Source organism: Anopheles nili, chromosome 3 (genome assembly GCF_943737925.1).
Source record: "Anopheles nili chromosome 3, idAnoNiliSN_F5_01, whole genome shotgun sequence".
In the NCBI taxonomy this organism is placed as follows: domain Eukaryota; kingdom Metazoa; phylum Arthropoda; class Insecta; order Diptera; family Culicidae; genus Anopheles; species Anopheles nili.
This window is the reverse complement of record NC_071292.1, coordinates 48890401-48918034: the sequence shown is the minus strand read 5'-3', so window position 1 is coordinate 48918034 and position 27634 is coordinate 48890401. Positions and strand designations below refer to the sequence as shown.

General features: G+C 44.4%; 3 protein-coding genes across 3 annotated transcripts; all 3 read left to right on the top strand.

The window, feature by feature from the left end:
- Nucleotides 1–1666: 1666 nt before the first annotated feature.
- On the top strand, nt 1667–3987 carry LOC128725271 (uncharacterized). The gene is made up of 2 exons (XM_053819001.1): nt 1667–2184; nt 2259–3987. The coding sequence occupies exons 1-2, from the start codon at nt 1667–1669 to the stop codon at nt 3313–3315; spliced, it is 1575 nt and encodes a 524-aa protein (XP_053674976.1). The 3' UTR covers nt 3316–3987.
- Nucleotides 3988–6355: 2368 nt separating this feature from the next.
- Nucleotides 6356–17108, top strand: LOC128724500 (syndecan). Its single transcript, XM_053818224.1, has 5 exons — nt 6356–6520; nt 14855–14974; nt 15052–15289; nt 16594–16866; nt 16936–17108. Exons 1-5 carry the CDS (start codon nt 6356–6358, stop codon nt 17106–17108), a joined length of 969 nt encoding a protein of 322 aa, XP_053674199.1.
- Nucleotides 17109–23422: 6314 nt separating this feature from the next.
- On the top strand, nt 23423–24704 carry LOC128726218 (DCN1-like protein 3). The gene is made up of 2 exons (XM_053820011.1): nt 23423–23558; nt 23630–24704. The coding sequence occupies exons 1-2, from the start codon at nt 23423–23425 to the stop codon at nt 24556–24558; spliced, it is 1065 nt and encodes a 354-aa protein (XP_053675986.1). The 3' UTR covers nt 24559–24704.
- Nucleotides 24705–27634: the final 2930 nt, after the last annotated feature.

Here is a 27634-nt window from a genome sequence, read left to right as displayed (position 1 = left end):
TTGCGTTATTACTCGATGCTCTTAAAACATGCGCCCTTCCCCGAGGACTGTGGCCACAAGGGGGAGAAGAGGGGGGAGGCTCGGGATGGGGAGCCCCCGATTTTGTACCCCCCTCCCTCCCACCCCCCCGCCAACCACCTTTACAAAAGGGGTGGCTTCGTCAGACAACAACAAAAACCTGAACAACCATCGCGAGCTTTTTGGACGTTTATCTCATGCGTGTGTGCTTGTGTCTGCGTGCGTGTGTGTGTGTGTGTGTGTGAGCCAAAAAATATTCCAGAAAAAAAAGAGAAGAAAAAAACAAACCCACCCCGAGGTTTCCTCTATTGAACTTGCTTCAATATCGTAACCATACGTTTCTTGGAATGACGATCAGCCTAGCATCTATCGCTCTCTCTCTCTCTCACTCTCGCTCGCTCGGTCGCTCTCTCTCTCTCTCGCTCGCTCTGCCCGTAGTCGCTTGTACTGTCAAATCCTATTGTGCAGGGTAGCTCTTAAGCGCGCCTTGCCGGGTAGTTGGCATTTTGAAGAGGTTGAAGGCTTTTTTTTCTACTTCTCCCCTCAAACGCGCGCGTTAGTTTATTTAAAAGACGAGAATAAAGGAGGTAATAATTAGATATTCGATTGCGCGCGCGCACTCATCTTCCTACTCTTCGTCTTCGTCTTGCACACACGCCAAGTCCTGACAATGGGGTAGGTGTTTATCCTTCAGCAGAACTAGCACGCTCACTCGCTCTCTCTCACTCTGTTTCGTCTACCTTAACACCATCTGCTAGTGCAAGATCCGTATGCTAAGTTTCCCCGGGTGGTTTGAGGTTAGGATTTGTACCCAAACTTGCTTCCCAATGCACGCCACGAGTTCAGATTTAAAAGAACGTTATGTTAGGCGGTGTGATTATTACTACAACAGCCCGTAAGTGTGACACACATCTGACAGTAGACAGCAGCCCACTAGTGTGCGCGTGTTTCGTTCCTTTCAAACTCCTGGCGGCAGTGCAAACCCTTCCGTGGTCCTTTCAACACCTCAGGTGAGCGTCTTTAACGAAACCTTCGGAGCCCCCGGTGCCCATTTACTGACCGTTAGATTCTGAACCGGCGATAAAGCGATGGCGCAGACCGTGTTGATTGAGCTGGTGAAACGTGAAGAAATTAACGTCCGGATCCCTCCGCCACGATATCCTGTTCAAAGCGAGCCAAAAGCAAACCGATAACGATCGCGTCTAATTATGTTTCCAATTTTTTGGCTCTCTTTATTTGGCCATACGAGCCTCCCCTGACCCGTGATTCCGAGGTTTTGTGCAATTCTAGAATCGTAAGGTTACCGTGTTTGCCCTACAAATGGTGCTGCTTTGAGCCGTTCCCCGAGTTCCATTTTGGCCAGCACGGAAAAAAGAGCCGGAAGGAAGTCGTTTATTGAATCCGATTCGTATCTAATTCAATGCACACGCACACACACACACACACACACACACGCTTTGACGGCATTAAAGCGCACGTTGTTCAGGCTTATTAGGCTCTATTCGCGGGGAAAAAGCCCATGAGAATGTTACGGAATTTTCCACTCGTTACCAAAACGCTTTTTGTGTTCAATTTTTCCCCCCCTAGATCCCTTCAAAGCGAACTCTCAACCAAAAGCAGCAACAACACACACATCACAGCAGAAGATATGCTGCAAAATAGTAGCCTCGGGCAGGCGCAGCGCTTTAAGAAGCGCGAGCGCACCCAAAACTGGGCGTACGAGGAGAAACACTTCCTGCTCGAGCTGTGCCGCAAGGACATGCACATCATCGAGAACAAGCGGCTGGACAGTGCGCTGACGACGCTGAAGAACCGCGCCTGGAAGATCATCCACCAGCAGTTTGCGATCGCGTTCGGCACCGACCGGAACTGCAACCGGTTGAAGGAGCAATGGCGCCGGATGAAGGCCTGCACGCGGGCAGAGATGCTCGACTACCAGCAGCGGATACAGCGCTTCGGGCAGGAGGTGGCCGATCGCAAGAAACCGAGCCAGTTCACGTTCGAGATCTGGGAGTTTATGCAGGAAGCGAAGAAGGTGTGCAAGAACGAGCTGATGGATGATGTGGACTACTCGAAGATGAAGTTGTCGCTGGAGGAGAACCTACCGCAGGGGGTTTCGATTAAGGATTGTAGCGATGAGAACGATGATGAGAGTTCCTCGATGTGGTAGGTGACGTAGCGACACTTTTCGAACCTTACAGGAAACCTAACCTTTTTGTGGGTTCTTTTTTTTTCGCTAGGGACAAAACCTCACAAAGTATCTGCGAGGTGCAGCTGAAGGAAGACTCCCACGATGAGCTGGATGACTACGATAAAGGACCACAGACGAAGTACCCACGGCTGCGAGGACTTTCGAGTGCATCGTCCCCATTCGGGACGGGATCATCCGCTGCGGAAGCGGCTCACAGTCGCTTCAACGAGCTGTTGGCGTCCAGTTTCGCAAGCCGGCTAGCGAACAGTGATCATCATCATCACCTGAACGCAAGCGGAGCTGCCGGAAACAACAATAATAATAACAATAACACCGCCACCGGGAACAAACTGCTCGAAAGCCTGGACGCCTACAACCGGACGGCGTTTGGAAGCGAATCGAACCTGGCCGAGCTGGCACATGGTGCTGCTGCGAATGCTAACCTCTCGCAGGTGGACCTAAGCAACACGCTTGAGGCGTTGAACCTGCTGAAGAATCGCTTCAACCGTATGAGCGAGCTGGGTCACTGGAAGAACGCATTTCAGGAGGCACAAATCCTGACGACGGTTAACCACGGTCCCGAATCACCGACCAGTGGCGGCCCCAACGTGATCGGTGCAAGCAACCACATGCTGCCGGGGCTAGTAAACGGTGGAAATGGTGCACTGCTGCACGATCCCGATGGTAACGATGGCGTACAGGCCCGTGGAGGATCACCTGTACCGATGGATAGAAGCGCGAGTGCCGCGTGTCTTTCGAAGTTGCTGCAGGCGCAACATCAGAGCGAACACGAGGTGCGGATGGCGATATTGAAGACCGATCTGGAGACAGCTAAAATTAACCAAGAAACGGCACAACTAAACCGGCAGCTAGCGTTGCGGAAGCTGCACCGTGGTGGAGATGAAGGCGGTGCCAACAGTTCGAGTGTGGCGAGAGATGAGGACGATGGCGATGGAGACGATAACACCTCGAATTCGAACTCGGTTCCCGAGAGCAGGTTAATGGTGCGATCGCTTTCGTCGCTAGAGGGCGCTCCAGTGCCGTTATCCTTGTCCGTACCGTCGTCACCTTCGCTGTTGCTGAAAGCTGGCCACAAGATCGAATGATCTTTTGGGGGTGCGTTTAAAGGAATGCTGCAAGGATCGCGAATCAACCAAAGGCCCGTCGTCGTCGTCGTCGCACTAGCGCTCCTAGCAGTGCGTTGGGAAGGCTCCATCCTCTTTGATCCCGCCTTCGACTCCAACGCGAGGTGTATTTATATAGTTCAAACGATCGTAGAGTGGACACGAAACTCCCTTGCATTGCGGGCGACTCTGTGTTTAAAAACGTGTATCTAGGACTCCCGAACCGAAATTGGGGTCTTGTTTGTTGATGAGTTATCACAAACTACACCATTCCGTTTGAGATAAAAGTGTGAAACAGAAGCAAGAAACAGAGCAGGGAGTTGGCAAAAGGTTTGTGAATTTTACCCCCGACTGCCGACTGCCTCTACAGTAACACAGGAAGTAGGAAGAAGCGGGACAATAGTGGTAGTAGATTGTTACAAAAATAAACGATAGATAGCTGTACACCCAGTTACTATAACTATTTACTATAACAATATTTTATTCTGATCCGTTGTTAACGCAACTAGACCTCGGTAACTAGACGCTAGTATAGGAAAAATGGAATACTGCAGCCCACGCAGTAGGCTAGGAAGGTCAAATTTGTGTGAGAACTGAAGAAATCGGCACAAACCAATTTGCTATTGAGTAATGTCGAATAAAAAAGGCTTGGCATCTGGGCGCCAAAGAAGCATAGATAAAGCGAGGGATAAAACAACCGAAGTGCATAAGAAACGCCACACAAATGTGCACTTTCTACGGAGTAGTTCGCTTCATGAAGGTGGGGATGCTGGCAAGGAATTATCATGTGTAGTTTTCCAAGCGCTACTATTATTTCGTCATTTTTTGTTGTTGTTGCTGTTGGTGATTTATTCGTTGCCGATTGTTGTATTCGGCCGGTCCAAAATTGCAACCCAGATTTAGTATACAATTATCATGCTCTCATGCCCCGCCTGATACGCACGTGGTTTAATTGCGGTGAAAGCGCGCGCTCCTCCCGACACCCAACAGTTTAATGATGCGGCGTAATTTCGAATCATTTTGCTCAAATCGCTGCTGCGTACGGGTGCGGTGACTCGCGGGGTAGAGGATGAAGTGATTGAGCATTGAACAAAACCTCAATTGATTTTTTTTGTTTCGCCTAGGTTCGAAGGGTGCCAATCAAGTGCGGTGTGGTGGCATATGCCGTTACCGGGAGGTGCTAACGTAAATTAAGACGTTGAAGTTGTTAATTCAATTTTGTATAATATATCGGTCAGCGAAATTAAGATCCACCTTGTTTCAACCTCAAACTAATCAAGAAGTAGGTGTATTTTTTTCGCTATCTACTGGCTAGTTAATAATGCAGAGAATGTAAACTAGTTTTAAAAACAGTCGCTCGATTGTTGCTCTTCAAACATTTAAAACTATGCACATTTGGAATCTGCAAGCTTAGCAAGCCCAGGAGCATTATCACCTTTCGTTCATAAACAGATGTAAATGACGTTGTTTGATGATGCTTCCGCCTAACCATTTGATTAGTTGCATATTAATCGTGTGCTATTTTGCATACACCACAACCAATCGCACAACGGCTACGACAGTGGATACACCTTTGCCATACACTGGCCAACCCGTATCTGTCAAACGCAAATTCAACATGGCCGCGCTGGAATTGCTACGGGCTAACCTGCCCGCTAGCTGCCAGCCCTGTGCTCGATTGTCAAACTGCGATCCAACATGGCGGTCACTACAACATCACTTTCACGAGGAATAGCATGGTGCATGTGAAAAGTCGCTGCTGCGAAAAAAGCTAGTAAACCAAGCGAAAAACCAGTGCCCCTGGCCTCGGTGTGTGTCCGTCAATTTACGCAACGTACGCTGGAGTATTCGTGCGCTCGGTTTTTGTCAGCATAATCGCGTAATGTGACCCCGTGCGTCTGGAGGAATACGAATTTCCTACGTTTCCGTGGCTCCGCGCAATAGTCGTCCAGCCAGGCGCTGGAGAGCGAGCAGAAAAGAGGAGGAGAAAGAAGAAGAAGAAGAAGAAGAAGAAGCAAAAAAGCAAGCAAACAGCTCAACAACCCGACAGTGTGCCTAGTGGACGATTTGCGTGTGTGTGCGTGTATTTCTAGCCCCCGTTTCTACGTCCGGATGTCGCCATCCGCCCGGAATGTGAGTTGATGCTCGCCGTCGCCTGAATTCTCTATATTGCGCTGGAAAATTAACCATCGTGCTCGAGGATTGCGTTCGTGTACCCAACAACACCGTCAGCAGGCCTGCAACGTTCCGTTCGAGCCTTGGGTTCGGTGTGTTGGCTAGGATATTGTTCAGGGCGAGAATTCTTAAGGCACCAAACGAGCCAACAACGTGCAATTTCCACGCTCGGGAGTAAAACCAGCGTTAAATCACAGTGCAGCCACCATCGCAGAAGGCCGTGAGGATTGTTTTTTTTTCTGCATTTTATTCCCCTACGCACACGCTGATGAGTGTTTTTCCAATTGCACGTTCGGTGCACAGGCTTTGAATGCGTAGCGTCGTGTTAGCAGCGTGAAGAAGAAAAGTGCGTGTATTAAAGCCACCCCCGCAGGGCACCACACACATCCTTTGGTGGTGGAGCATTTGCCCGTGTGTGTCGCGTGTGTTGCTGTGTGCATGTTGTGTTACCGTGTAGCGTTCCTATAGCGTAAGGGATTTTTCCAACCCCCGCGGGTTCGGTTCTTTTCCCATTCGTTGCGTGTGCGAGGGAGAGAGAGTGAGAGAGATAAAGCAAGAAAAAGATAGCGAGAGTGAATCAAAGTGTGTGCGTGCGTGCGTGTGTGTACAACCTCAGATCGTGAGGCGCGAAGAGAATAGTGGATCAAACAACAACAACAAGAAGAGGAAGAAAGCCGCAACCAAAAAAAAAACCGTCCAATATTTTGTATTTTCGATTCGGTGCGTGAAAAAGCAATCGAATCTCTGTCCCGTGCTGGTGTGATTATTTTCGCACAACAAATCCCTCGCCCACCTGTGAGACGGAGAGTGAAAGAGAGGCAAGATCGAGATCATAAACGCCACGAAAATGATGTTCCACAAGCAGCTCAACAACAACAGCTACAGCAGCAAAAGCAAACCATTCGAATGGTCCTCGGCCGTGACGTTGCTGGCAGCGCTGCTGGCCGTGTTGCTGGTTGTTGCGATCCCATCGGCGGCACCGGCGGATGCCGCCGCGGCCACCAATGATCAGGTATTATTATCCTCCATCTCGTTTCGTTCCTATGCCTGCTTTTCTCCGAAACACCCATTTCCGCGCGCGATGATCGAGAAGCGAGGAACGATCGTACGCGGAACGTGAAACAAATAACAAAACAATCCAACCAATTCTCGGGTGGCAGCTAATGCCGCGACCACAAGCCCCCCCCCCCCCCCCCCGTCATCCCTTAGGGTCCTTCCCTTCTGGCCCTTTGCAGACCGCGCGCGTGCTACTCTTCTTGGAAAGCTGTTGCGAACGGGCCGTATGGATGTGTGTTTATTATAGCTCCCACAGATGATGATGATGATGATGATGATCCCCTCTCCCCAATCCATGATGATCTCCCCCACCTCCTTCTCTTACACATCCATGGTGAACGTTCCCCATCCGATGTTGTGTTTATTTCCACGAATCCAACCCCGAGTCCTGAGGGTTTTACACACGATCAGTCTCGATCTCTCTTTCTCTCTCTCTCTCTCTCGCCACACACGCATACACACACCTGCCTCGATGCCCTTTTCCCTCTGTACCACCCGGTGATGGTGGCCATGAAGGGAACGATCGGTAGGGCGGTGCAGTAGCAGCAGCAGCAGGGAACATCATTCTTGTGTGTGCTGGTGTGTGTGTGTGTGTAGCTCGAGAAAAGGGCCATCATCGTTTACGGGAGCCGCGAGCAAACTACAGAACACAACGGGAGGATGAGATGGATTGAGGAGGACGTGAGAGAATGCCAGCCCCTTGTGTTGTTGGAGCTGTTGGAGTTGTATGAACACAACACTCTGATGCGTTTTTTTCACTTCTTTTTTGTTTTTTTTTTGGGGAGCGAACCAAACCCCAATTGGCCACCAATTGAATCAACGAGCCAACCCAACAAACGACGAGATTTGATCTCGAAACATGCTCTCCATGCGTGTGTGTGAAGTACCTGCTGCCTGCAGAGGTTTATTGTAATATCATGCACAAAACAAAAGGCCCTTCTGCCCAACATCGCATTCTTGCGCACCTCACGCATCCGAGCAACCATATCCTGTTGGTGGGCATACGAGAAAGAGCGAGAGAGAGAGAGAGAGCGTGCGAGAGAGTAACCCTGTGTAAATGAGAAACCCCTGCCCAAAGGCGTAACGTAGTGTGCGTGCCGTGTTATGTGGGTGCTGCTTCCCTTATTATTTTTTTTCCGATGCAAGAAGGGATGATATTGAAAGGAACGGTGCGGCAGACAGGAACCTGGATGGTGTGGGGAGGTGGTGTTCCAACGGGAGAGCGGAGAGATTTCTGTAACGCGCGATGATGCGTAGAATGTGTGCGAGCGTGCGTGTGTGTGCGTTAGCAGTCGCATGTTGCTGCGGGTGTATGCGTGCTCGATGTTGTGTATTTATATTGATTTTATGCTCCTTCCACCCTCCACCTTCCCTTCCACTCACGCCCTCCAGCATAGCATAGCATACACCGGATTTTGCGACATTCAAAAAAGGGCCCTTGCCGCGAGTGTGTGACCAACAAAAAAGGGCCACAAGCGAAGCAATCGAAACCTCACAAACCGACTGTTTTGGGCTTTGAGAGAATAGAGAATAGAGATGTTTTGTTGGATGCTTTCCAGGCGGGTTTCTTCCAACTCCCCAAGAAGAAACCGGATGAAGCCATGGAGCATCCCTCGCATTGAGTAAAACAGAGAGAGGATATCGATGAGAGAGTGAGAGAGTGAGATAGCGGGATGTGTGTAAGAACCAACCAAACCTTGATCTCGGCGGTTGTGGGCGGCGAGAAAATCTTTGAAACCTCTCGCCAAAAGCTCCCTCCCCAGCGCCAGGGATTGAATGAATGAATGAGCTCCAGGCGTGCGCCAACCCTTGGTATTGGTGCACGTGCGTGTGTGCGGGTACGAGCCACACCACGCAAACGACGATGATGGCCGCCCCATAATCAAGAACGACACACACCAGCCACAGAACCAAGCAGCAGGAGCCAGTAGAATGCAAGCCCGAGACCCCTGGGCCGTGGAATGTGGAAAATTCCACCAGATGGCGCTCGCACGCACCCACCCATCCACCCACTTGCACGTGTTAATCCCCCCCGAAGGCACGGGGGGGGGGATTTCAGCAATCCTGCGAACAAGCTTTGAGACAGACTCGTTGCCTAGCTGTGTGTAATTATGATGACGATGACGATGATGATAATGGACCCCCAGGGGGTGGTGGGAGGAGGGAGAAGGCGCGAACTGTAGTGGGCGGAGGCGGGCGAATGATTGACAGGGTGAGGTGTTGGCACGTTCACTCCTACAAGGGTGGTGAACGGGGTGGGGGTTTGAGACGCAGACGTGTGCCTTTACATCGGTACCAGCATACACCTTTGCTATGAAAAAACGTGTTTTGATGTGGACACCGGCGCCATTTTTAATGGACTTGGCATGTAGATCGGTGTGGTAGCGAGTTGGTGGGGGTAGGAGAAGGGAGGAGGACCTCAAGAAGGGTAGGTAGGTTAGCAGCGCAGCATGAATGAGTTGAGGCGAATTGATCATCGTCGATAGCAGCAGCAAGCAGTATCGATTGGACGGACTTCGAGTTTGATTGCGACGGGAGATTGTGTTTTGTTTAGCATTTATTGGCTTATTTACATGATCAAAAAAAAAAATCCACAAATGTGGCAACATTAAAACAACACCCACCCACAGACCGGTGGAGGATCCTTTACATTCCTCGCGAAGATTCAAACGAAACACAAGCGCAATTAGGCAGTGCTTTGTTTCTAAAATAAAAAGAAAAACAACGGTTAACTAACGAGACTTTGGGCGTTTTGTTTTTGAGATTTTGAGACAAAAAAAAATGAATGCCCCCACCAGCCGAGCCTGACTTTTCGTTGGTTCAATTTGCGACCGGCAGATGGTACGATATTCTCAACCCCCGCGGCCTTAGAGGGTGCGCTTTTTGGGGTGTGTGCAGTATTGGAAAGTTTCGGCTGATGAAAGAAAAGCAATCGTCCTACAACGGGACGACCAAGACCGGTTCACATCGCCGTCTGGTGGGCGGATTTTGTGTGTGGGTCTTGCCACCGTAGCAAAGCTTTCGAGCGCCAGATAAGCCAGCGTTTCGGGTCGTCTTTTATGGCGCAAGAGTTTTTTATATACGGATCTAAAACAGCGAAAAAAAAACGCTGTTTCAGACAATTTGTTCAGCGGCTGCCTTTGACGGGACCGTGAACATCCTAAGTCTGCTTTATCTCCGTGCTCTTTTGTGGCGCACTTTTTCGAACACCTAATGATGTAGAGACTTGCCTTCTGTGAGGTATCATGCTCGGGGATTTTTGGGTGACCAAGAAAAGCCTCCACGTGCGCCATTCTATTAGCAAAACGCGTTCGAGCAGTTCGAAAGGCATATCACCTCCGGGAAAAAGGAGAAGTGAAGCACGATGCCGGATAATTCACATCACGATTCACTCCTTTCAGGGTGGAATATTAAATTTAATCTCGCAAACGCCCAGGATGCAGGAAGGAACAACAGGAACCGAGAATCGTCATCCTTTTGGCATGCTTACGACCACACACACACACAAGCAAGCCGGCGTTAATAGGCGGCCACCGTACGTTTGTGACGGGAAAGGACCTTCTCCCAGCGTCGAGAAGATGAAGAAGGATTCGTGGTGGAATTAAATATCCGGTTCTTGGTTCAGCGTACGGTGAAGACGCTGCATTCAATCTGCTTGCCGGAAAAACCCTTCTCCCCCTCACACGGGGAAAAAGCCGTGGAAAGGACGAACGCGAGCGCCTACTTGTAGGAGCGCCCTCTGGTGGCTTTTCCGTTCGATAACGAATGGCCGGATGACGAGGAGACACTTAAACGAGGCTGGCATTCCACGGGCAGAAAGAGCGAATATCATCTTTCCCCCAGACGCTGCTAGTGTTTGACAAGCACACACACACCCACACCCTCACACATACACGATCACACAGGAAACCAACAAAGGGGGCATGTAGAAAATCGGGCCCAATATCGACCGATGAAACGAGTCTCCTCCCCGCTCGAGCGGCCAAAACGACCTCGACTTGACGGCTCTAATTGACAAATTGCAAACTTATAAGTGGCGAAACGACTTGCAATCGTTGGTTGGTGATGTGAATGCTCTAGATCTGGGTTTCCACAACCACACCGAGACACCGACTTTTGGAGGGTAGGAATTAATTGAAGAAAAATCCACCCCTTTGCAGTGATTTTGTTTTCCTATCGTTATCTGACAGCTTACGAAAGGTACTTAGCTTGGTGCTTACATTAAGGCTCTTAAGAATTGGCTTGTCTTTTGTCGTCAGAACGACCATCTGCTTTTGTGATTGCTAATAAAAGCTTACGGGACATAGAGATATCCTTATCTGGCCGTGATTATACATCGCTGTGAAGTATATCTTTTGTGCGATTGTACGTTTAGTTAGCGGAGATTAAACCCGCAGACAGCAAACAGCGGATTTCGCCAATTATGTTGTTCATCGTTATCTTATCGGTGTGCACTTTTTTCTTTTCGTTCCGCCAGATTGTTTGCCATCAGCTTATAGTCGTGTTGAAGGTTGCGTGTTTTCTTCTACGTAGAATTTACGTTGCTGATTTTTTAAATAATCGGCTGATTCAAACGGACCTAGACCTAGATTAACAGGTGATTTTAATATTTAGAAAGCATAACAATATTTAGAATGGCTTATTTAATCGTGTTTGGGTATTCTCTGTATCCTGCTGATTTTGCTGGTACGCTATAATCGCTTTTATTTGTTCAGTTTGTCAGAATATGACTATACTGCACGCATTTGTGCGCCTTTGTGTGGTTGGTTCCTTCGTTTAGTATTACATACTCATTGGATCTAGAAGGAGCGACAATTCTTTCGATTATTTTTCTATCATTTCTTTGTCCTGTTCGTGGGAATTTTTTCGAGCAGCTGTTACTCACCAATAGTTTTAGTTTATCTGTTGCCTTTATGTTTATTTTAGTTTTATATCTTGTGCTGCAACTGTTACTGCGCAGATTCGTTGCTGTGCATATTGTAAATATTACTCGGGTTTGTTTTATAAAACAAACGATGCCTGGTACTTCATATTTTATTTAGCTATGTGATATTTAACACACGTATGTTTGCTATCTGTTTTGAACCTGCTAAAATGTGCGATCATTGCTATAATTTTCACACTCACCCAGTAAAGATAATATTCTAAGAAAGAGGCGAAGGCAGCCAATAAGGTTCAGTCTCTATAACAAACAATATTCTAAGAACTGACGACACGCATGCAACTAAGAATGCCTTAGTGTTCTTTTGTTCATCAGTTGTGCGAGTAACCGAGTCAGCCCGGGATAAGGCTCTCTGCGGCTGTTGGGAGGAAATGCCTTTCAGCTCACTAATAATTATTCAAATCTAAATACGGCCAGGCCGTTCTTAAATGAATAACAATAATAGTTGTGCGAGCGTCTCGACAATGGACTGATGACCTCAACATACCGACATTACTTTCTTATCTTACTGTACGTTGTAACTACTGCCACATGTTCGTTTTTTATTGAATAGAAAGTACTGTATAACTTTTTTTTCAATTTTATGACCGCAAATAGAAAAATATGTGTAATGGCCGATGGGTTTCTATTTCATCGCTGCTCTGAAAGGTTTTTTTTTATCTGTTACATTGATTTTTCTGTCTAATGAGGTTTTGTTTAAAGTAGAACATTTTGTATTATCCCCTTTTATAAAATCTTGTAAATATGCACACTTTAATGCATTCAATAGATAATTTTTTTTGTAGCTGACAACCTGCTGACGAATACAGATCGATTCAGTAGCTCGTTTTTAGAATGTGGTGAGCTTTCAAAGCTAAAAAAGCTCCACCCCCAGTGGTGAGTCGAAAAGACAGCGCTGAGATGAAAGTGAGTCGAAAGTGAGACGCACTCAGTGGCAAATTCTCACACTGCCGTGATTTTCATTTCACCTCGTGGAAGCTGCACAAATCGACTTGACTGTGAGATTTTTCTCTCTGCCATGGGAGAGTGTGCTCAGGGAAAACAGTGCATGAGTGTTGGAGAAAATCACTCCACAGGCGGAAGTCGTCTCTAACGTTCGCGCATGTACATCATCCGCATAGTTAGCTGTTGTTATTTCGCAGCCCTACGGGTGAGCTTTTAGTTGTTCGACCACCTGGAAACGCCTCGAAAGGAAATCGTCCTTTATAACCGATTGAAGGGAAAATCCCCCCGCAATCTCTCACATGGACAAAGATAACTGGGAGCTCGGAAGATATGAATTTGGATGCCCCTTTATGCTGTCGCAGTTCCTAATTTCATCCGTCACCATGGAAGTTTAATAAAACGAGAGAAAACATGCTGCCGAACATGGCGCCCAGGAACAGAGCGAATAACTGCCGGGGAGAGCACGCAGCTATCTCAGCACATTCGCGAAATTCGCGTGAAACGTGAGCAAATTAAATCTAGAACAAAAATCGAACCTAAATGTTCTCGAAAGCTCCCTCGCTGCTGCTGCCGCGTTATCGGGGCCAGAGTACAGTGTGGTGTGGCAGGTTTTTTGGTGGAGATGTTCCTTCACGAGCGGATACTTGGAGAGCTCCCAACCGTGTCTGCTCACACGGAGCCAGCTTTGAACGCGTGAATCGACCGATACTCTACCGTTTTTGTCGTGCGTTAGTGCGAAGAGTTTCCGGAGCTTGGACTCTGATCGTGTATTCAGGACGATTCAGGACCTCCGCTGCGGTGCATTCATTTTGTAGCATTTTGACCGTGTAGCGGTGTGTTTCGGTTTTTGTGTTTTTGCACCAGGGTAAGCCATCCGTTTAGATGACGTGCCTGAATATGTGCGTGTGCGTGCGTGTGTGTCGATAACCATCCAGAAAGGGGCTTGGTTCTTGTTCTCGTGTCCTTTCTTTCGGCCTCCGTATTCTGCTAGCTGTTGTCTTGAACATCATCCACGTGTATCCGTGGCCCAATGTGTCCTTCCGGGAAGTTGGAAGAAAGTTTGGAAAACGAAATATGAAAGGTTTTGCTGTGCGACCGCCTGCCCACCCGTCGAGAAGGGCGTCAATGATTCCTATGGCGAGTTGCTTTCATTGAAGTCCCCATGTATATGACATCTTTTTAGCCTATTTCATTTTTATGCTCATCGCAGCATAGGCGTATTGCTGTGCGGTGTGGTTGTGTATCAGTATGTGTGAAATGTGTCTAGGAAACCTGTCAACGGAGTTGCAAAGGTCCGATCATCCTTTTTGTGGATTACGAAGGCCAAGGAATAAGGACATTTCACGCCATTCCACAGCAACACATGCAGACAGATGATTTCGTATGATTCTTCACCTTTAAAACAGATTGAAACTTTCGGGGAATTTGCATCCCGAGCTGTCAGGTTTGCAGTTTGCTAACTCAAGAGAAATACGATAAAAGGAATAAAGAACAGTCATCTGAACAACTCATCCCATAGTCATAATATTTGTAAGGAAACGACGAAGATTGCCATCTAAACGTCCTTTCACCTTTATAAATCTAAGCTAGCAATAGTAATTTGGTCATTGGTCCTGTTACATATGTAGCATAATTAGCAAAGTCCTGCGTTCATGCTTTGTGACCCATGGAACCTCTGAACTATACGACTCACTCACGATATCGGACAAAACCATTGGCTAATACCGTATGCATAATGGAAGGTGTGGTGTTGTAGATAATTTAATTAGGATTCGTTTCGGGCGGTCGTTCTCTCCGAAGCCCTTTGCTTAACGATGCTGGTGACGCATGAGTGTGTGTTTATACGTGCACTATCTACTACTCATGGAACGCGCCCTCTCCCATATCGTTACGTGATGAAAAGGAAACGAACTTTACTTAACGGGCTCCACAACTTCCCAACTCCCTGATGTTCCTGTATGAATTTCCACGGTTTCCGCTTCCTAGCAATTATGTGTTATCCGGAGTTATGCAATTTGGTTAAAGTAACGCAACAAAAATCAATAAATAACATTTACCCACGGAAAAGAAGGCGAGGGTATTGTCATTCATGCACGTCATAGCAGGCATTGTTTCTGTTTCTGCGCTGTGAAATGGCATTGAATTATCATAAACTAGGACACAGCAGCGTATAACTACGTCATCATCATGCGGTGCAAAAGTTGGGCCCCGAGGGAAATGGTGCTACCTTTCCTTTGTGTAGAATGTTGAACAAACCACGAACTGACGAATGAACAAAGCAAAATAATTAATATTAAATTCCTATTGGATGATTATCAGTTGCACGAAGTTTTTCTTCCCAGAATGTGTTGTATAGAAAATGATTCAATTTTAACATGTTTTAAATCTTTTCTTCTTTTGCAGAATTCGAACCACGGGAATTTAAATCTCGATAGTAGTTCTTCATTCGGTGTTGCACCGTCTAATCAAAATGACATCTACATTGACGATGAAGGTCTGGAAGGTTCTGGAAGCCGTGGAGAAGTAAGTATCCAATGTAGTATGATCACAAACCCTTACACTATCGGAAATATCTCACATTTGCGATCTTTCGTTCACAGGTTCGTGACGATCTAGAGAAAGAGGACGACGAAGCATCCGGTTCCGGGTTCGGAGATGATGACGAAGATTCTACCTCGAGTCGATCGTCGCTGTCCTCTTCGTCGTCCGGCGGAAACCTAAACGTTCTGCGCGGGGGCACTGATAACCTGCCAGGATCAGGTGATCATGATGATAATGATCTCTACACAGACACCAACCTATCCAACGTTGATCCATCGACCACCGACGACGAAGACAGTCAGTTTTGTTTGCATGGCTTTATTTCTATTATTATTTTCCTTCATTTATCACTCTGAGATCCCTTCCAATCAAACATGATCATAAATATGATCAAAATGTCTTCCTGCTAGCAGCAACCGGTTGCCTTGGTGTGGGTCGCGATGATGAGCAGAGCTCCTTCTATGTTGGTGGTATCGTTCGAACATCATCTCGTAGTTTGAGGTCCCTCCGTCACATCGACAGCACCATGGTGTGGTGTTCTGAATTGAAATATTATCTACTTCCTTTTCCAGCGTAGGGATAAGAAGAAAAAACAAACAGAATCAAACTCCAACGTAGAACATGAATCAGAAGCAAAAGGTGGAAGATGACTGTGGAACATACAAAAAACATAACATAATCGAATGTGTGATTTGCCAATTCCAACATGTGTTGGCAAAAATTTTCCATGCTGTGATCGTTTGTGCCCTCGCAAATTAGAAAGACTTTTTGTCTTACTAACATTTCCTGTCTTTCAGCCTACTGACTATAACTTCCGTACTCTTACCTTGTACCTTTTTTCGTTTTTATTGTTGCCCTTTGTGGCCATGGCGTCTTTTCTTTTGATTTTTTTCTCAATTCTTTTTACTCTCTTGACACATTACCTCTTAAAGACAACTGTTTTGCATGAATATTTTCTCGTTCTATGACTATCGACAGCTCTCGTTTGTTTCGAAAGTGCTTTAAATTTCACTATGGCTGGATGCACTATATTTAGCTGCATGAAACAATCACAAATATATCGCCATATGTCATTCCATCGATGTATGCATCGTTTCATTGTTATCGTTATCTGTCTTATCATCAAGCCTATCAAGTTTTGATAATCGTTTCATTTATATACATCATTCCAATCAGTTCAAGCCACCATCTTCATACGCCTCCTTAAATTGCTCACAATCTCATCGCTCGCATAATCTTCTCATTGTGAGATTATTTGCGAGCTAAAAACGTGTCATTCGGTTATCGTGTTTATGTTTTTGTATTGCAGTTTGTTTCACACCTTCATATAATATCGTTCGCGTGCTTACAAGGAATAGCTCCGTAAAAGCGCGTTTGGTTTGAGTTTGTTTGTTTTTGCGTTCAGTTCCAGCTAGTTGTTTTCCATTAATCTAGTTTAGTGATGATTGTTTTGGTCTTGATTTTTGAAACCTTCTGTTTTGTGTATGAGAGCCACTCTGTACTGGCATCATGCTTTCCGAGCAAAAAAAAGGTTTAGAATTTCAGTCATTAACCTTGCGAGGATATCGTTTCTCTCGTTCTATCTCACACCTACGCACCAGTGCCAGTTGGTAAGGATAATAGCAAATCGTCCTCTTCGTCGTCGTCGGGATCCTCGCAATCCGGCGGTGGATACTCGCGAAGTGGCATCCTCGAGCCAGTAGAGAACGACCTCGACCTCGGTGGGCTGCCCCGGCATCATATAACACCAACAGAGGGCAGTAAAATTCATCACGATAGTACTCCGTTCGGAGCTGGCAGTGGCGTTTTGATAATGAATGCCAAAAACGATGACCGAACGGCTAGCTTCTTTGCGCAGCCAGGCATTCTAGCTGGTAAGTTGAGCGTTTGCTGTTGATAATAGTGAGAGGAAATTTTACACGATTTTTAAATTGCCATTTTAGCTGTAATCGGAGGAGCTGTCGTCGGTCTGCTATGCGCCATACTGGTGGTAATGTTCATTGTTTACAGGATGCGAAAAAAGGATGAAGGTTCGTATGCTCTGGACGAACCGAAGCGATCGCCGACGGCCAACACCTACGCGAAGAATGCAAACAATAGGGAGTTTTACGCCTGAGATTACTCGATAGACTCGAGTGATGGGGATTTTTAAACTGAGCCACCCTTTCTCTGCAGCATAAACAAGGTAACATCTAAGCACGCGATCGTACCGATGGCTTGCATTGAGGAGAAATAGGGAAGGTTCACGAAAATCGCCAGATCTTGCGAGAAAAAGAAACGCATGTTAGAGGTGAAGGAAACGCGCGAGCAAAAGAAAACGATAACTAGCAGCCCATGCACACCGAAGGATGTAATGTCTTGTCTGGAGTAAGCAAACTGAAACTGGTATTGAAACCGAAGTACACCGGGAAAGAAGATACAATAGCATTCGGAGGAAAGTAGCAACAAGGGATTGATCGCATGAGCATTATGCATTTAGGTACGCACACTCAAACCTATGTGCACGGCTCCTGGAATGGGCCATGCACTCGGTAACCGGGTCTTTTCCGAACAATGTGTAGAGTCGTGACAGAGATGTTAGTTGTTCTGAGGTTAATTTCTCACCAGGGGGGCTCCGATAAAACTTTGAACAAAACATGGGTGGTTGATCCATCCTTATCATTTAGTTTTCTTTTTACTATCCTGTAGGTTTGCGCAACGTGCAGCCAATGCACATGTTGTTTAACAATATGGACTAAGTTTGAATGTGTTTAACGTAGTGCAGTCAATATGTTTCTCGAATCTTTGATCGTTGGAAGCAGCTATTATGGGGTTGTGTATTGTGTTGTGCTGTAAGGATGGTGACGTCCTAGTGTAAAATGAATATGTTTTTTATGATATGTATAATGTATCATGAGATGGTTTTTGAGCATTTGAATGAGGCAGCTTGTGCAACGTGGTACTGAATTATTTTAACGAATGGTATAATCAGGTATCAATGTGTACGTGCAAGTTACAATGAAAAATATGGCTCAATATTCTATTTTGTTAGACAAACTAAGGCTACACCGCATGGTTGGCCCTGCAATCAAGTTCAATTTATTTACATTTTCAACTCAATATATTGATTAATGCCAAGGGTAAGGGAAATCATCTCGTCAATAGTGCAAGAGGTCGAAATCGTTATCTTTTCTTTAGCAAGTACATGCATGATTAAAGGGAGAAAAAAAATGAAATAATTGATTTCTCGTGTATAAGCGCTGGACCTTGAACCGTGCGATGTTGCAAAGGAAAACACAATGATTCGAGCAGGCAGTCAGAAGGCTAAAACTCTGTAGTTTGTAAGAAAGGATAGATGTTACATATTTATAAAAGTAATAAGTGCAACAAACACAGTAACAAACAATGATATTGTTGCTGGGTCGTCAAGTTTAGATTAGCAAATGAAATCCTGAGGTCATAAGATCACTGGAGCAAGGAAATGTGCGCTACGGAAGCTTTCTTGTAGCATTGCACGCTTCCGTCGCGTACGCGCAGGCCTGGATAAACATAATTAATTGAACTTCTCTTTGTGTGTCTCTCTGTGCATATGTATGTTGAAGACGAGGAACATGGGAAGAAAGAGCATTGCGAACGGTCAACGGTGTAGAAAACAAATGAAAAACCAATGTTAATACGTCATTAAAATGGTTTTTCGTTCCATTCGGTTGAGCTACGTTCAAAAGAGCAAACAGTATAATGAAAAGAAAAAAAAAAACAACAAAATTACGCGCATTAGAACAAGCCGTAGAAACTGATTTATTATGGCAATACTTTGTTGTGAAAGTATACATAAATAAGACAGAATAAGAAACGATTGAATGACGAAACGAATAGGTCATGGGTTGGGTAATGACATGCAGCTATGATAATTTATAATGTTAATTTTTACACAATCCCTCGATTTGATTCCCCTTATGTTCCCAAATGCTTAAATTCAATCAAATTATCTAACTTGAACTAACATTAATCCCAAATGTGTAATATGTATGAAGAACGGCTGCTAGGGAAGCTCCCGAAGATCAAACGATATCGTTGTATATTCAGTCTGCAATACGATACTACCGAAAAAAAATAGAATGAAATGTAAGAGAAAGCCAATAATGCTAGGAAACAATAATAGCAATGCGCTGAAAATATACCCAATCGTAATATAGGCATTCACTCATATATAATTGCCATAAGTAAGCGTATACTACTGAAGCTTTCATTGAAAAAGAGACGATTTTCACGTCACACCGAAATATCTTCACGGGCAATCTCCAGCTTAGGTATGTTTGGTTCTGTCATAATCTCGCCAAATGAGCGGTACGGAGCAAGAGGGAATTGATGCTATCGATTTTTATATACGAATATACAACAAAAAATTAGCAATTAACTTTCATTTCCCCTCTTGAACATGCTATACTAAGAAATAGAACACATTTGGGAGAATCATTTCAACAGCCGTAGTGTGAAAACGCGTTCGAAATTAAAGCTATAATTCACTCTGCTAACGGACATTTAAAGAAAAACGTGTCTATGCTGTTCAACTGTTTTCTAGTGATTTCACTAATCCATTGTGCAGAAGTTGAAGTCTCTTTCACTGTGCGCGAATTCATATTTGTTTACAGTTTTTTTAAACTAATTTCTAAGATCTCTTCAGATCTGCCGTCCTATTGTTGAAACATAATAACTGGTTATACATTTGTTGCGGGGAAACGAGTTGGTGGAGCGACCAAGATTGGAACTAAAATTAATGATGATAAGAGAAACGAAAGAAGATGCATGGAAGTCCCGAAAATGTTTATCCGACTGTCCCGAAGATATCATCTTGCGTATATCAAGATCCTTGGACCATTGGTAGATATTCGTTGGGTCGTTAGGAAGGTTAATAGCTAAATACGAAGGCTATGGCTGGCACGTTCAGCATTCGTATGTTGAGAATTTTCTGACAAACGGCTTTCTTACAGCATGCGAAATCCTATGAAGAATCTATACTAAACAGCAGGGGACGGAGCGCATGCAATTTGGAAGGTTCATCGTTATTAAAGTAACGAAAGGAAATATATCAATTTGAAAAGACAAACAACTTACACTCAAAACTAACGTATTAGCATTACGTGAGCAGAAACGCGATAGGAGACAACATTTGACGTTGTAATTAAAATACTACTATAAAATTGGTAGTCACATCTGGAAAGTACCTAACGACAAGAGCGCTACAAAACTTGACAATTTAACAAGAGCCCCAATAGTACGTTGTCTAAACGGCATACAGTTGAATTTTTGTCTAGAACAAAAAAACACAAACACAAACCATCAGTTCGGAAGAGAAAAAAACAGGAGCAAACGATAAAACGTCTTACTATGAAATTGAATATTCTTATGGTACGCTGTAATTAGCGGAAAAGCAAACATTTAGGCCAGAACTCGCCACGCGCTCTGGTACAAACTCAAGCTTAAATTGCTAAAAAAATAAGCATTCAAAAATAGGACAAGCGCGTTGTAAGAATGAAATCATCTCTAATATCTTCACTTCAACAAATGGCAGACTACAAACGAGAGCTGGCAAACACTGGCAGATGAACCCTAAACCGTGGGTGAACAGTGATGAAATTTATACTTTCGTCTCAAGAGCTTATTCAATGAATTTTGCGTTTTATCTGGTCTGGTGTGTATGATTGTTTCACACCAATTCACCTTACCCAGTGAAAATGGAGACTTGCGCCCCACTTTTTGGATTAGGTTTAGCAGCGTTGTAACAATTTTAGTGAAAAAATTTGCTGTGCACGTTTTCAACGCCACTCTAAACATTCGATTTGATTGCAAAAGAGCTGTTGTTTGTAGGAAGTAACTTTTTTTTGAACAACCTAAACGTTGGCTACAAATAACCTGTATCCAAATGCCTGGATGGTTATGATGTTAGATGTTGAGCAACCTTTTGTGGCGGCCTAAATACAGTTTTGGTTTAAAGCGATGATATTGGAACCACCATATGCATGTAAGCTCATCGCTCCTCTCTAATGCTACTATAATGTTAGACTGAAGCGGCAGAGCAAGACACAGAAAGGGCGATTTATATGCAAACAACATAGGAATTTAGATGCTGGGATTTAAACGCTTGAGCTAGTTTATTCTTCCACTACTCTATATATCTTTTTTGTTTAAGACAATATCATACTAAACAAAATATTTAATCAATAGTGTTTTCAATTTATTTTACATTTTTCTAACATTTTCATTTTGTGCCATTGGTAAAGGAAAACGCGGCTCGGCGTTCGTTCCGTTCCTTTAAAAAGTTTTAACATTCTCCTTTTCTCCCCTAAAGTCTGTATGCAACGCTTTAATTACGATGAACATTGTCAAGATTTAAGAGTTTTCCAGGAAAACCCACTTACACCCGCTTAAAACAATCACTCAAGAAATATATCAGAGATACATAAAGATATGGCGAGGATGAAACATAAATCGTTCAATCAGCATTTATTCACCAGTTGACCGCAATCAGACATTCCGATAGAGAGTGAACAGTTCAAAATTCAAACCATTTTATAAAAGTAACAGTTGATGCTTTTTTATGTTAAAGATTCTTCTCACGCATAGCAAATTTCCAAAAACTGTGAGGCGTCAATATAATAGTCCATTAAGCTTATTGATTGATTTCATGCTATTAATTTTCTCTGAAAGGATTTCCTCTAGCGAAATACAAAAGACACGTATGTACAGTTGCGACTGTGAGATAAATATAAAGGAAAGAATATTTAGGACAAAGAAACAGACGTCAGATATTCACACAGCTCAAAGATGGAACAGATGAAGCTCTATATTCAGTGCAACATAACCGGATATTAAAAACAACACACAAAATCACACATTATGTTTCGAATACTGCAAACGGCATCATAATAAAAAGCGATAGTGAGGCATCGACATATATTAAACGTATGGCAGAAGAATGTAATAACAGGTGGAAAGTAAATTTAATATACAAGCACTACAGAAAGAGAAATAAAACACGTGGAGTGCATTCAAGAGAAAGCATTGTAAATAAAAACAACTTTACAGTGTAATAAATAATGCAAGTGGTTACGCTCGTGGATCTATGCAGGATGCGATAGTGAACCTAATCACACCTACGGAAAAGGAACGAAACGATAGGTAAGTGTTGTTCAACGTCGAACGTTCCTGGTTCTAATCAATTTCTTTCGTTGTGTTATATGTTGTTAACCTGGCGTATTAGCCGTTAGGTACATACAGTTGTATTGTGTTTCAACTACAGATTCATTCATTATTACCTATGCAAAATATCGCAAATCAATCTGTATATTTATGTATTACTTAAATATAATTTATAATTATTAAATATAATTTATAATATAATTTTTATGGTAAACCATTTTGTAATTTAAAAACATTTCAACGATTTTTGCTGTGTCTACAACATCAGCGCGAAGAGCGTGTTTGGAAGGTCAACTGACGTTAGTCATCTGACGTCTGCCTCGGCTGTCAGTCAGAAAGTAAGTGAAGATTGTTTTGGATGGTATTGTAGGGTAGAAATTTGTAATTTTTTAGTTTAAAATTGATTTAGAATCTTTTCTTCGCTGTGAACTAACAGAATATAACACCAAATACGTGGTATGCCATCTTGTAGACTCATGCTTAAGCCGTGTGTTTCTCTAACTTAGACGCATATATGCTGCTTCGCGACCCGAAGAACAAGAAGAAGAAACAATCTAGATGCGAATAGTAAAAGTGATGTAAAAGTGCTTATAAAATATCTCTGCATACATCGTGCTGGATATATGATTATATGCCAATCATAACTTCGCTTTCAGTGGAGCGGATATTTGCATAAGCGTTGGCTACGATCTGGCCTACCGATCGGTGCCATCGCAGTCAACGGGTACCCCATCTCAAACCAGCCACGGGAACTCGAACGGTTCCTGTTCCGACCTGTTGTTACTTGTTGAAGTGTGTGACATCCTCGGCTAAGAAGAGACAACTTGGTGCGGTGGTTAGTGGAATAAAAAAAAACCTTACCAAGTTTCGTGCGTGCCAAGTCGATGAAGTGTGCCAAACTAAAAGCAAGCAAAACATCGTAACCTTACCTTGTTTACGCTGCAGCCGGTTCGCAACGCAGCGCAGCGGAAGTCGAGAACAAAGTTATTCATCGAATTCGGCGGAAGAAATGGTCCTTAGCTAATGGCTGGAAAACACGCTCGATATGATCGATGTTACGCGATCATTTTTGGCAAGGTTTAGCAAACCTTCGGTTGAATTAGTGTGACAGCGGGTTTGGGGAGTTTGGAACGCGTCCGGTTCTTAGTGTTGTTGGCGGTCGGATTCCACGGTTTGTTAATGCCAATACACAGATCCTTCGGAACGCAGACGTACGGGATCGCTTATGCACAAACCTAGATAAGTAGTACCATGGGTAGCTGCTTAACATGCTTCCGCACACCGCCGAACACGAATGTTGCCACTACGACGGGCATTCCGACGGGCACCGGGTGTACGGCTCTCGATCCCACCCTGTCGTACACGGAGATGGAAGCTACCGGGCATGGTATGTTACCCGTACTGGTGATGTGCTGTATTTCACTTTTAACCTCCTCGTGCTTGGTTCTTTTCTTGCAGAAACAGACGATCTGTTGCCGGTGAACGCTTCCGGTCAGTACGTGGGACACGGTGACAAACGCACCGGAGGCAGCTTTAAGAAGTCGTCGGTTGGCGGAATGTTGAACGGAAACATTTCGTGTACCATGGTTGGCAGCGGTGCAATTGGCGGTGTCGGTGGAATTATCGGCTCGGCCAGTCCGGGAGGGCTGTTGGTCGAGAGCACGAACAACAACGGAACGGGCAGCAAAGAACTGAGCGGTGGTATGGGCGGACTGCAAACGCTGCTATCGGATAACGATTTAAACAAACTGTTCGAGAGCTACAAGGACGCACACGAAGATGCCATACTGTCCGAGGGCATCGAGAGGCTGTGCGGTGATCTTGGCTACAAACCGGACGACTTCGCGATCCTGGTGCTGGCTTGGCGGCTGGACGCGAGTCAAATGTGCCAGTTTACGAAAACCGAATTCATCCAAGGCCTTCAGCGGATGAATGCCGCCAGCATTGAGGGCATTCGTGCCCGGTTGCAGCAGAACACGGAACGACTGCGGACGGACGGGATGGAAGAGTTCAAATCGCTGTACCGGTTTACGTTTCGATTCGGGCTCGAACCCGGCCACCGGATACTGTCGCTTGACATGGCTATTAGCCTGTGGCGGCTCGTGTTCACCGTACACACGCCCGACATACTGCAGCGTTGGCTGGACTTCCTTGAGCAGCATCAGAACATCCGGGGCGTCCCCAAGGACACCTGGAATATGTTTCTGAATTTTGTGGAATCCTGTGATATCGAAAACTACGACGACACAGAGGCGTGGCCCAGCCTCTTCGACGATTTCGTGGAGTATGAGCAGGAGCGCACCGGGCAGCTAGCAAAAATGAAGGACAACAGCGGGGGCGAACCGCCTCCTTCCGAGGATCACAACGGCAGCTACAACGGCTCATAGTATATCGCTAGGATACCGCCACCTACGATCAATCACATCAACGCCATCCTTTAGGCCCCCAACTTGTCCTGAACTCTGTTTATACCATCGTATTAACCGGCTGACTTGGATCCTGGAAACGGGCAGGATCCATACTGGGTAAGCACACTCACAAGCAAACCTCTCCTTCTGTGATGGTTCCTTTCCTGTTTCTTCCGATTCCATTCCTATCTGTTTCGTTTTTGTCTTTAAACCGTTCATCTTTATCTTTCGTATCGTTTTTTTATGGTTTTGTTTTCTACCAATCGCAAAATACTTCAATTATTTATTTATATCACGATAATTTAAATTAACTTTCGCAGCGCTGTGCCTACCAGGACAGAAATCACCCTACAAGCAAATCGTGCAAACAATATACAAATATATATACATTAAAATATACATTATTGTCATAACGTCGCCTTCCTAAAGTCCTATCGGTTACGATTCGCTGCGTTAGGTTGTACGGAACAGAAGCGAGTAGCGAGATTATTCTTGTTCCAAGCGCTGATGCAAATGGGAATACCGCCCGCGTATGTTCGTTTAGTGTCAAATTGGGTTTTAAAATAGAGACAAATCAACAATTGGACAACCGTTCGTTGCCGAATTACCTTTTGTAAGAACTCACGGGGAGGCGTTCTCGAAGCTGTCTGGCAGCGTGTTGTAGCGTTTTTTTTTGTTTTGGGAAGGGGCATTGCAACAAAAACATTTAGAAAACTTTAGGAAACGGCGTACGGCGCCATCTGTAAAAAAAACTCACAGCATGAGAAAAAAGAGAACGAATAACATAACATTCTAGAGCAAAAACTATTTTAAGCAAAATCAGGATGCCTGTAGTAAATAAAAATCGATCGATGTGACGACGCGCGCGAGAGTACTGAGAGTAGCAAATTTTATAGCCACCAGCGACGAACGGTCGGTGTAGCATGGAACCGAGGCGGACTAAAATGGGAACGAGAATCAATGTGATTAATTCATCTATCATTTAGTGCACAATCTTATTTCTTCATTCTCAAACGACGTGCCAGCAACGCGCGGTACATCTTAAAGAGCGAGATTGCGTTCGGGTTTAGAATGCGATCGATCGAACGGGAAAGATACACTGACAAAAAAAAAAGAACACAAAAATCCGTGCACTCACGATAGAGGAACAAAATCGATAAGGATAGTTAATGGCGAATTGATATCAAAACCTAGATTAATTAACGCATGAACTTCGAATGGTTTTGGAATAAAGAAAACAAAACTGTCTATTTGCCCACTGTATTGTCTATTGATTTCGTGTTGTTTCGTTCGTAGTTCTGTGTTTTAATAAACATCGGGTGTTTTGTGGTTTTTTTCTGTTTAGTTGTGTTTTCGAGTAAATATATTATACGTTGTTTGGATGTTTTTGGTTTAAGATGTTTGAATGAAATTGTATTACGAATTGGTTTCGATTTTTCTTACGTTTTTACTTCTTAGATTAATGATTTGACAAACTGCCGATAAACATCGATTATCCGTTGCATTTTCTGGTAAGTCGAGCAACTTTTTCCAGCTAATTTACTTAATTAAGATGATTTTGAATAATTCCGAATGTACGCGAGGGAGATTTTATTCCATGATATTTATACATTATTAAAAAAAAAGGATTGTCAACGAACATATCATGCTATGCATGTTTTTTGTAACATTTGGTTTAAGATGTTTAAATGAAATTGTATTACGAATCGATTTCGATTTTTTTTTACGTTTTTTCTTCTTAGATTAATGATTTGACAAACTGCCGATAAACATCGAATATCCGTTGCATTTTCGGTAAGTCGAACAACTTTTCCAGCTAATTTACTTAATTAAGATGATTTTGAATAATTCCGAATGCACGCGAGGGAGATTTTATTCCATGATATTTATACATTATTAAAAAAAGGATAAATTGTCAACGAACATATCATGCTATGCATGTTTTTTGTAACATTTGATTTCAATTTTACATGCTTAAAAATAATTTCACAATTCTACAAATACTTTTTTTAAATTTATTTAGTTTATTTAGTAACGAGGGTGTTTTTATTTCCGGGACGGCCAGTCTGTATTTTGAATTTTCCATAAATTTTGAACTCATTAAATTATGAATGATTTTTTACGGTATTCGATTTCAGTTTTGCATTATGGCATAATTTTACAAAGAAATTGCGACCGTGATAGTAGTAATTTAAATACCCCTAGCAAATCGTTCTTCCGACAGCAACTTGCCCGCTGTAACTTAATTTCCTTTGCCCTTGAATGTAAAATCACGTGTTTCCAGCCCAAGAAGTCGTTGCCATCGTGCGAACGCGCCGCGGATTGATCGATCGTTTCCTTCCGATGCGAAAGAAACCATCAGCGCGATTTAAACGCCCGACAGCATTTAGTTTACAGAAGAAATTAATAAAACTCCCGACTAGGCCCGACTTCCTGCCATGCAGCTCCTTGCACCTCACTTGTCTGCCCCTCCGGTGACTCCCCTTAAAGGCCGTTCTTTTGTCCCGCCACCAGCGAGTTGCGAAGAATAACAGGGAAATGAGTTGCTAAAAGCCACCGTTCCGTTTCACGAACGTCAAAAATCCAATCAAATCTTTGTAAGTGAAATGAGGTTTGGGTTTTTCCGACCACCAAATTAGCTGCTCGATTCTTCAAAACGCCATGGGTAGGGTGTGAAGTTCTGTATGGAATTGAGCCACCCCGTGAATTGTGGATGCTGCGCAGTTTCGATGGTGCTGCTCTTTTTTTTTGATTGTTTGTTTGTTTGTTTGTTTGTTCAGAATCCCTCAAACCGGTGGCTGGGAAAACACGTTTCCATTTACTAATGGTGTCGGCCTAATTGGTCGGAAAATTGCACTTGCCGCGGCGGTATGCACCACCGTAAATTGGCTAGACCAGAGCTCACGAACTAATGACCCATTAGCTAACCGATAAGCACACACACACGCAGCGGAACACGCGGCGAGTGCATCGGACTGGGAGAGTCTTTTTACAAAATCGATGCTCTGGTTCTGGGCGGTGGGTCAATCGCGTTGCGTCAATCCCGCCAATGACG

What these genes read in the sequence shown, in the direction of transcription:
- LOC128725271 (XM_053819001.1), top strand. Translation starts at nt 1,667, where the DNA reads ATGCTGCAAAATAGTAGCCTCGGGCAGGCGCAGCGCTTTAAGAAGCGC. An exon ending in GATGAGAGTTCCTCGATGTG is followed by an intron (nt 2,185 to 2,258) that starts GTAGGTGACGTA and finishes TTTTTTCGCTAG; the next exon opens with GGACAAAACCTCACAAAGTA.
- LOC128724500 (XM_053818224.1), top strand. Translation starts at nt 6,356, where the DNA reads ATGATGTTCCACAAGCAGCTCAACAACAACAGCTACAGCAGCAAAAGC. An exon ending in CCGCGGCCACCAATGATCAG is followed by an intron (nt 6,521 to 14,854) that starts GTATTATTATCC and finishes CTTCTTTTGCAG; the next exon opens with AATTCGAACCACGGGAATTT. An exon ending in GACCACCGACGACGAAGACA is followed by an intron (nt 15,290 to 16,593) that starts GTCAGTTTTGTT and finishes CCTACGCACCAG; the next exon opens with TGCCAGTTGGTAAGGATAAT.
- LOC128726218 (XM_053820011.1), top strand. Translation starts at nt 23,423, where the DNA reads ATGGGTAGCTGCTTAACATGCTTCCGCACACCGCCGAACACGAATGTT. An exon ending in GATGGAAGCTACCGGGCATG is followed by an intron (nt 23,559 to 23,629) that starts GTATGTTACCCG and finishes CTTTTCTTGCAG; the next exon opens with AAACAGACGATCTGTTGCCG.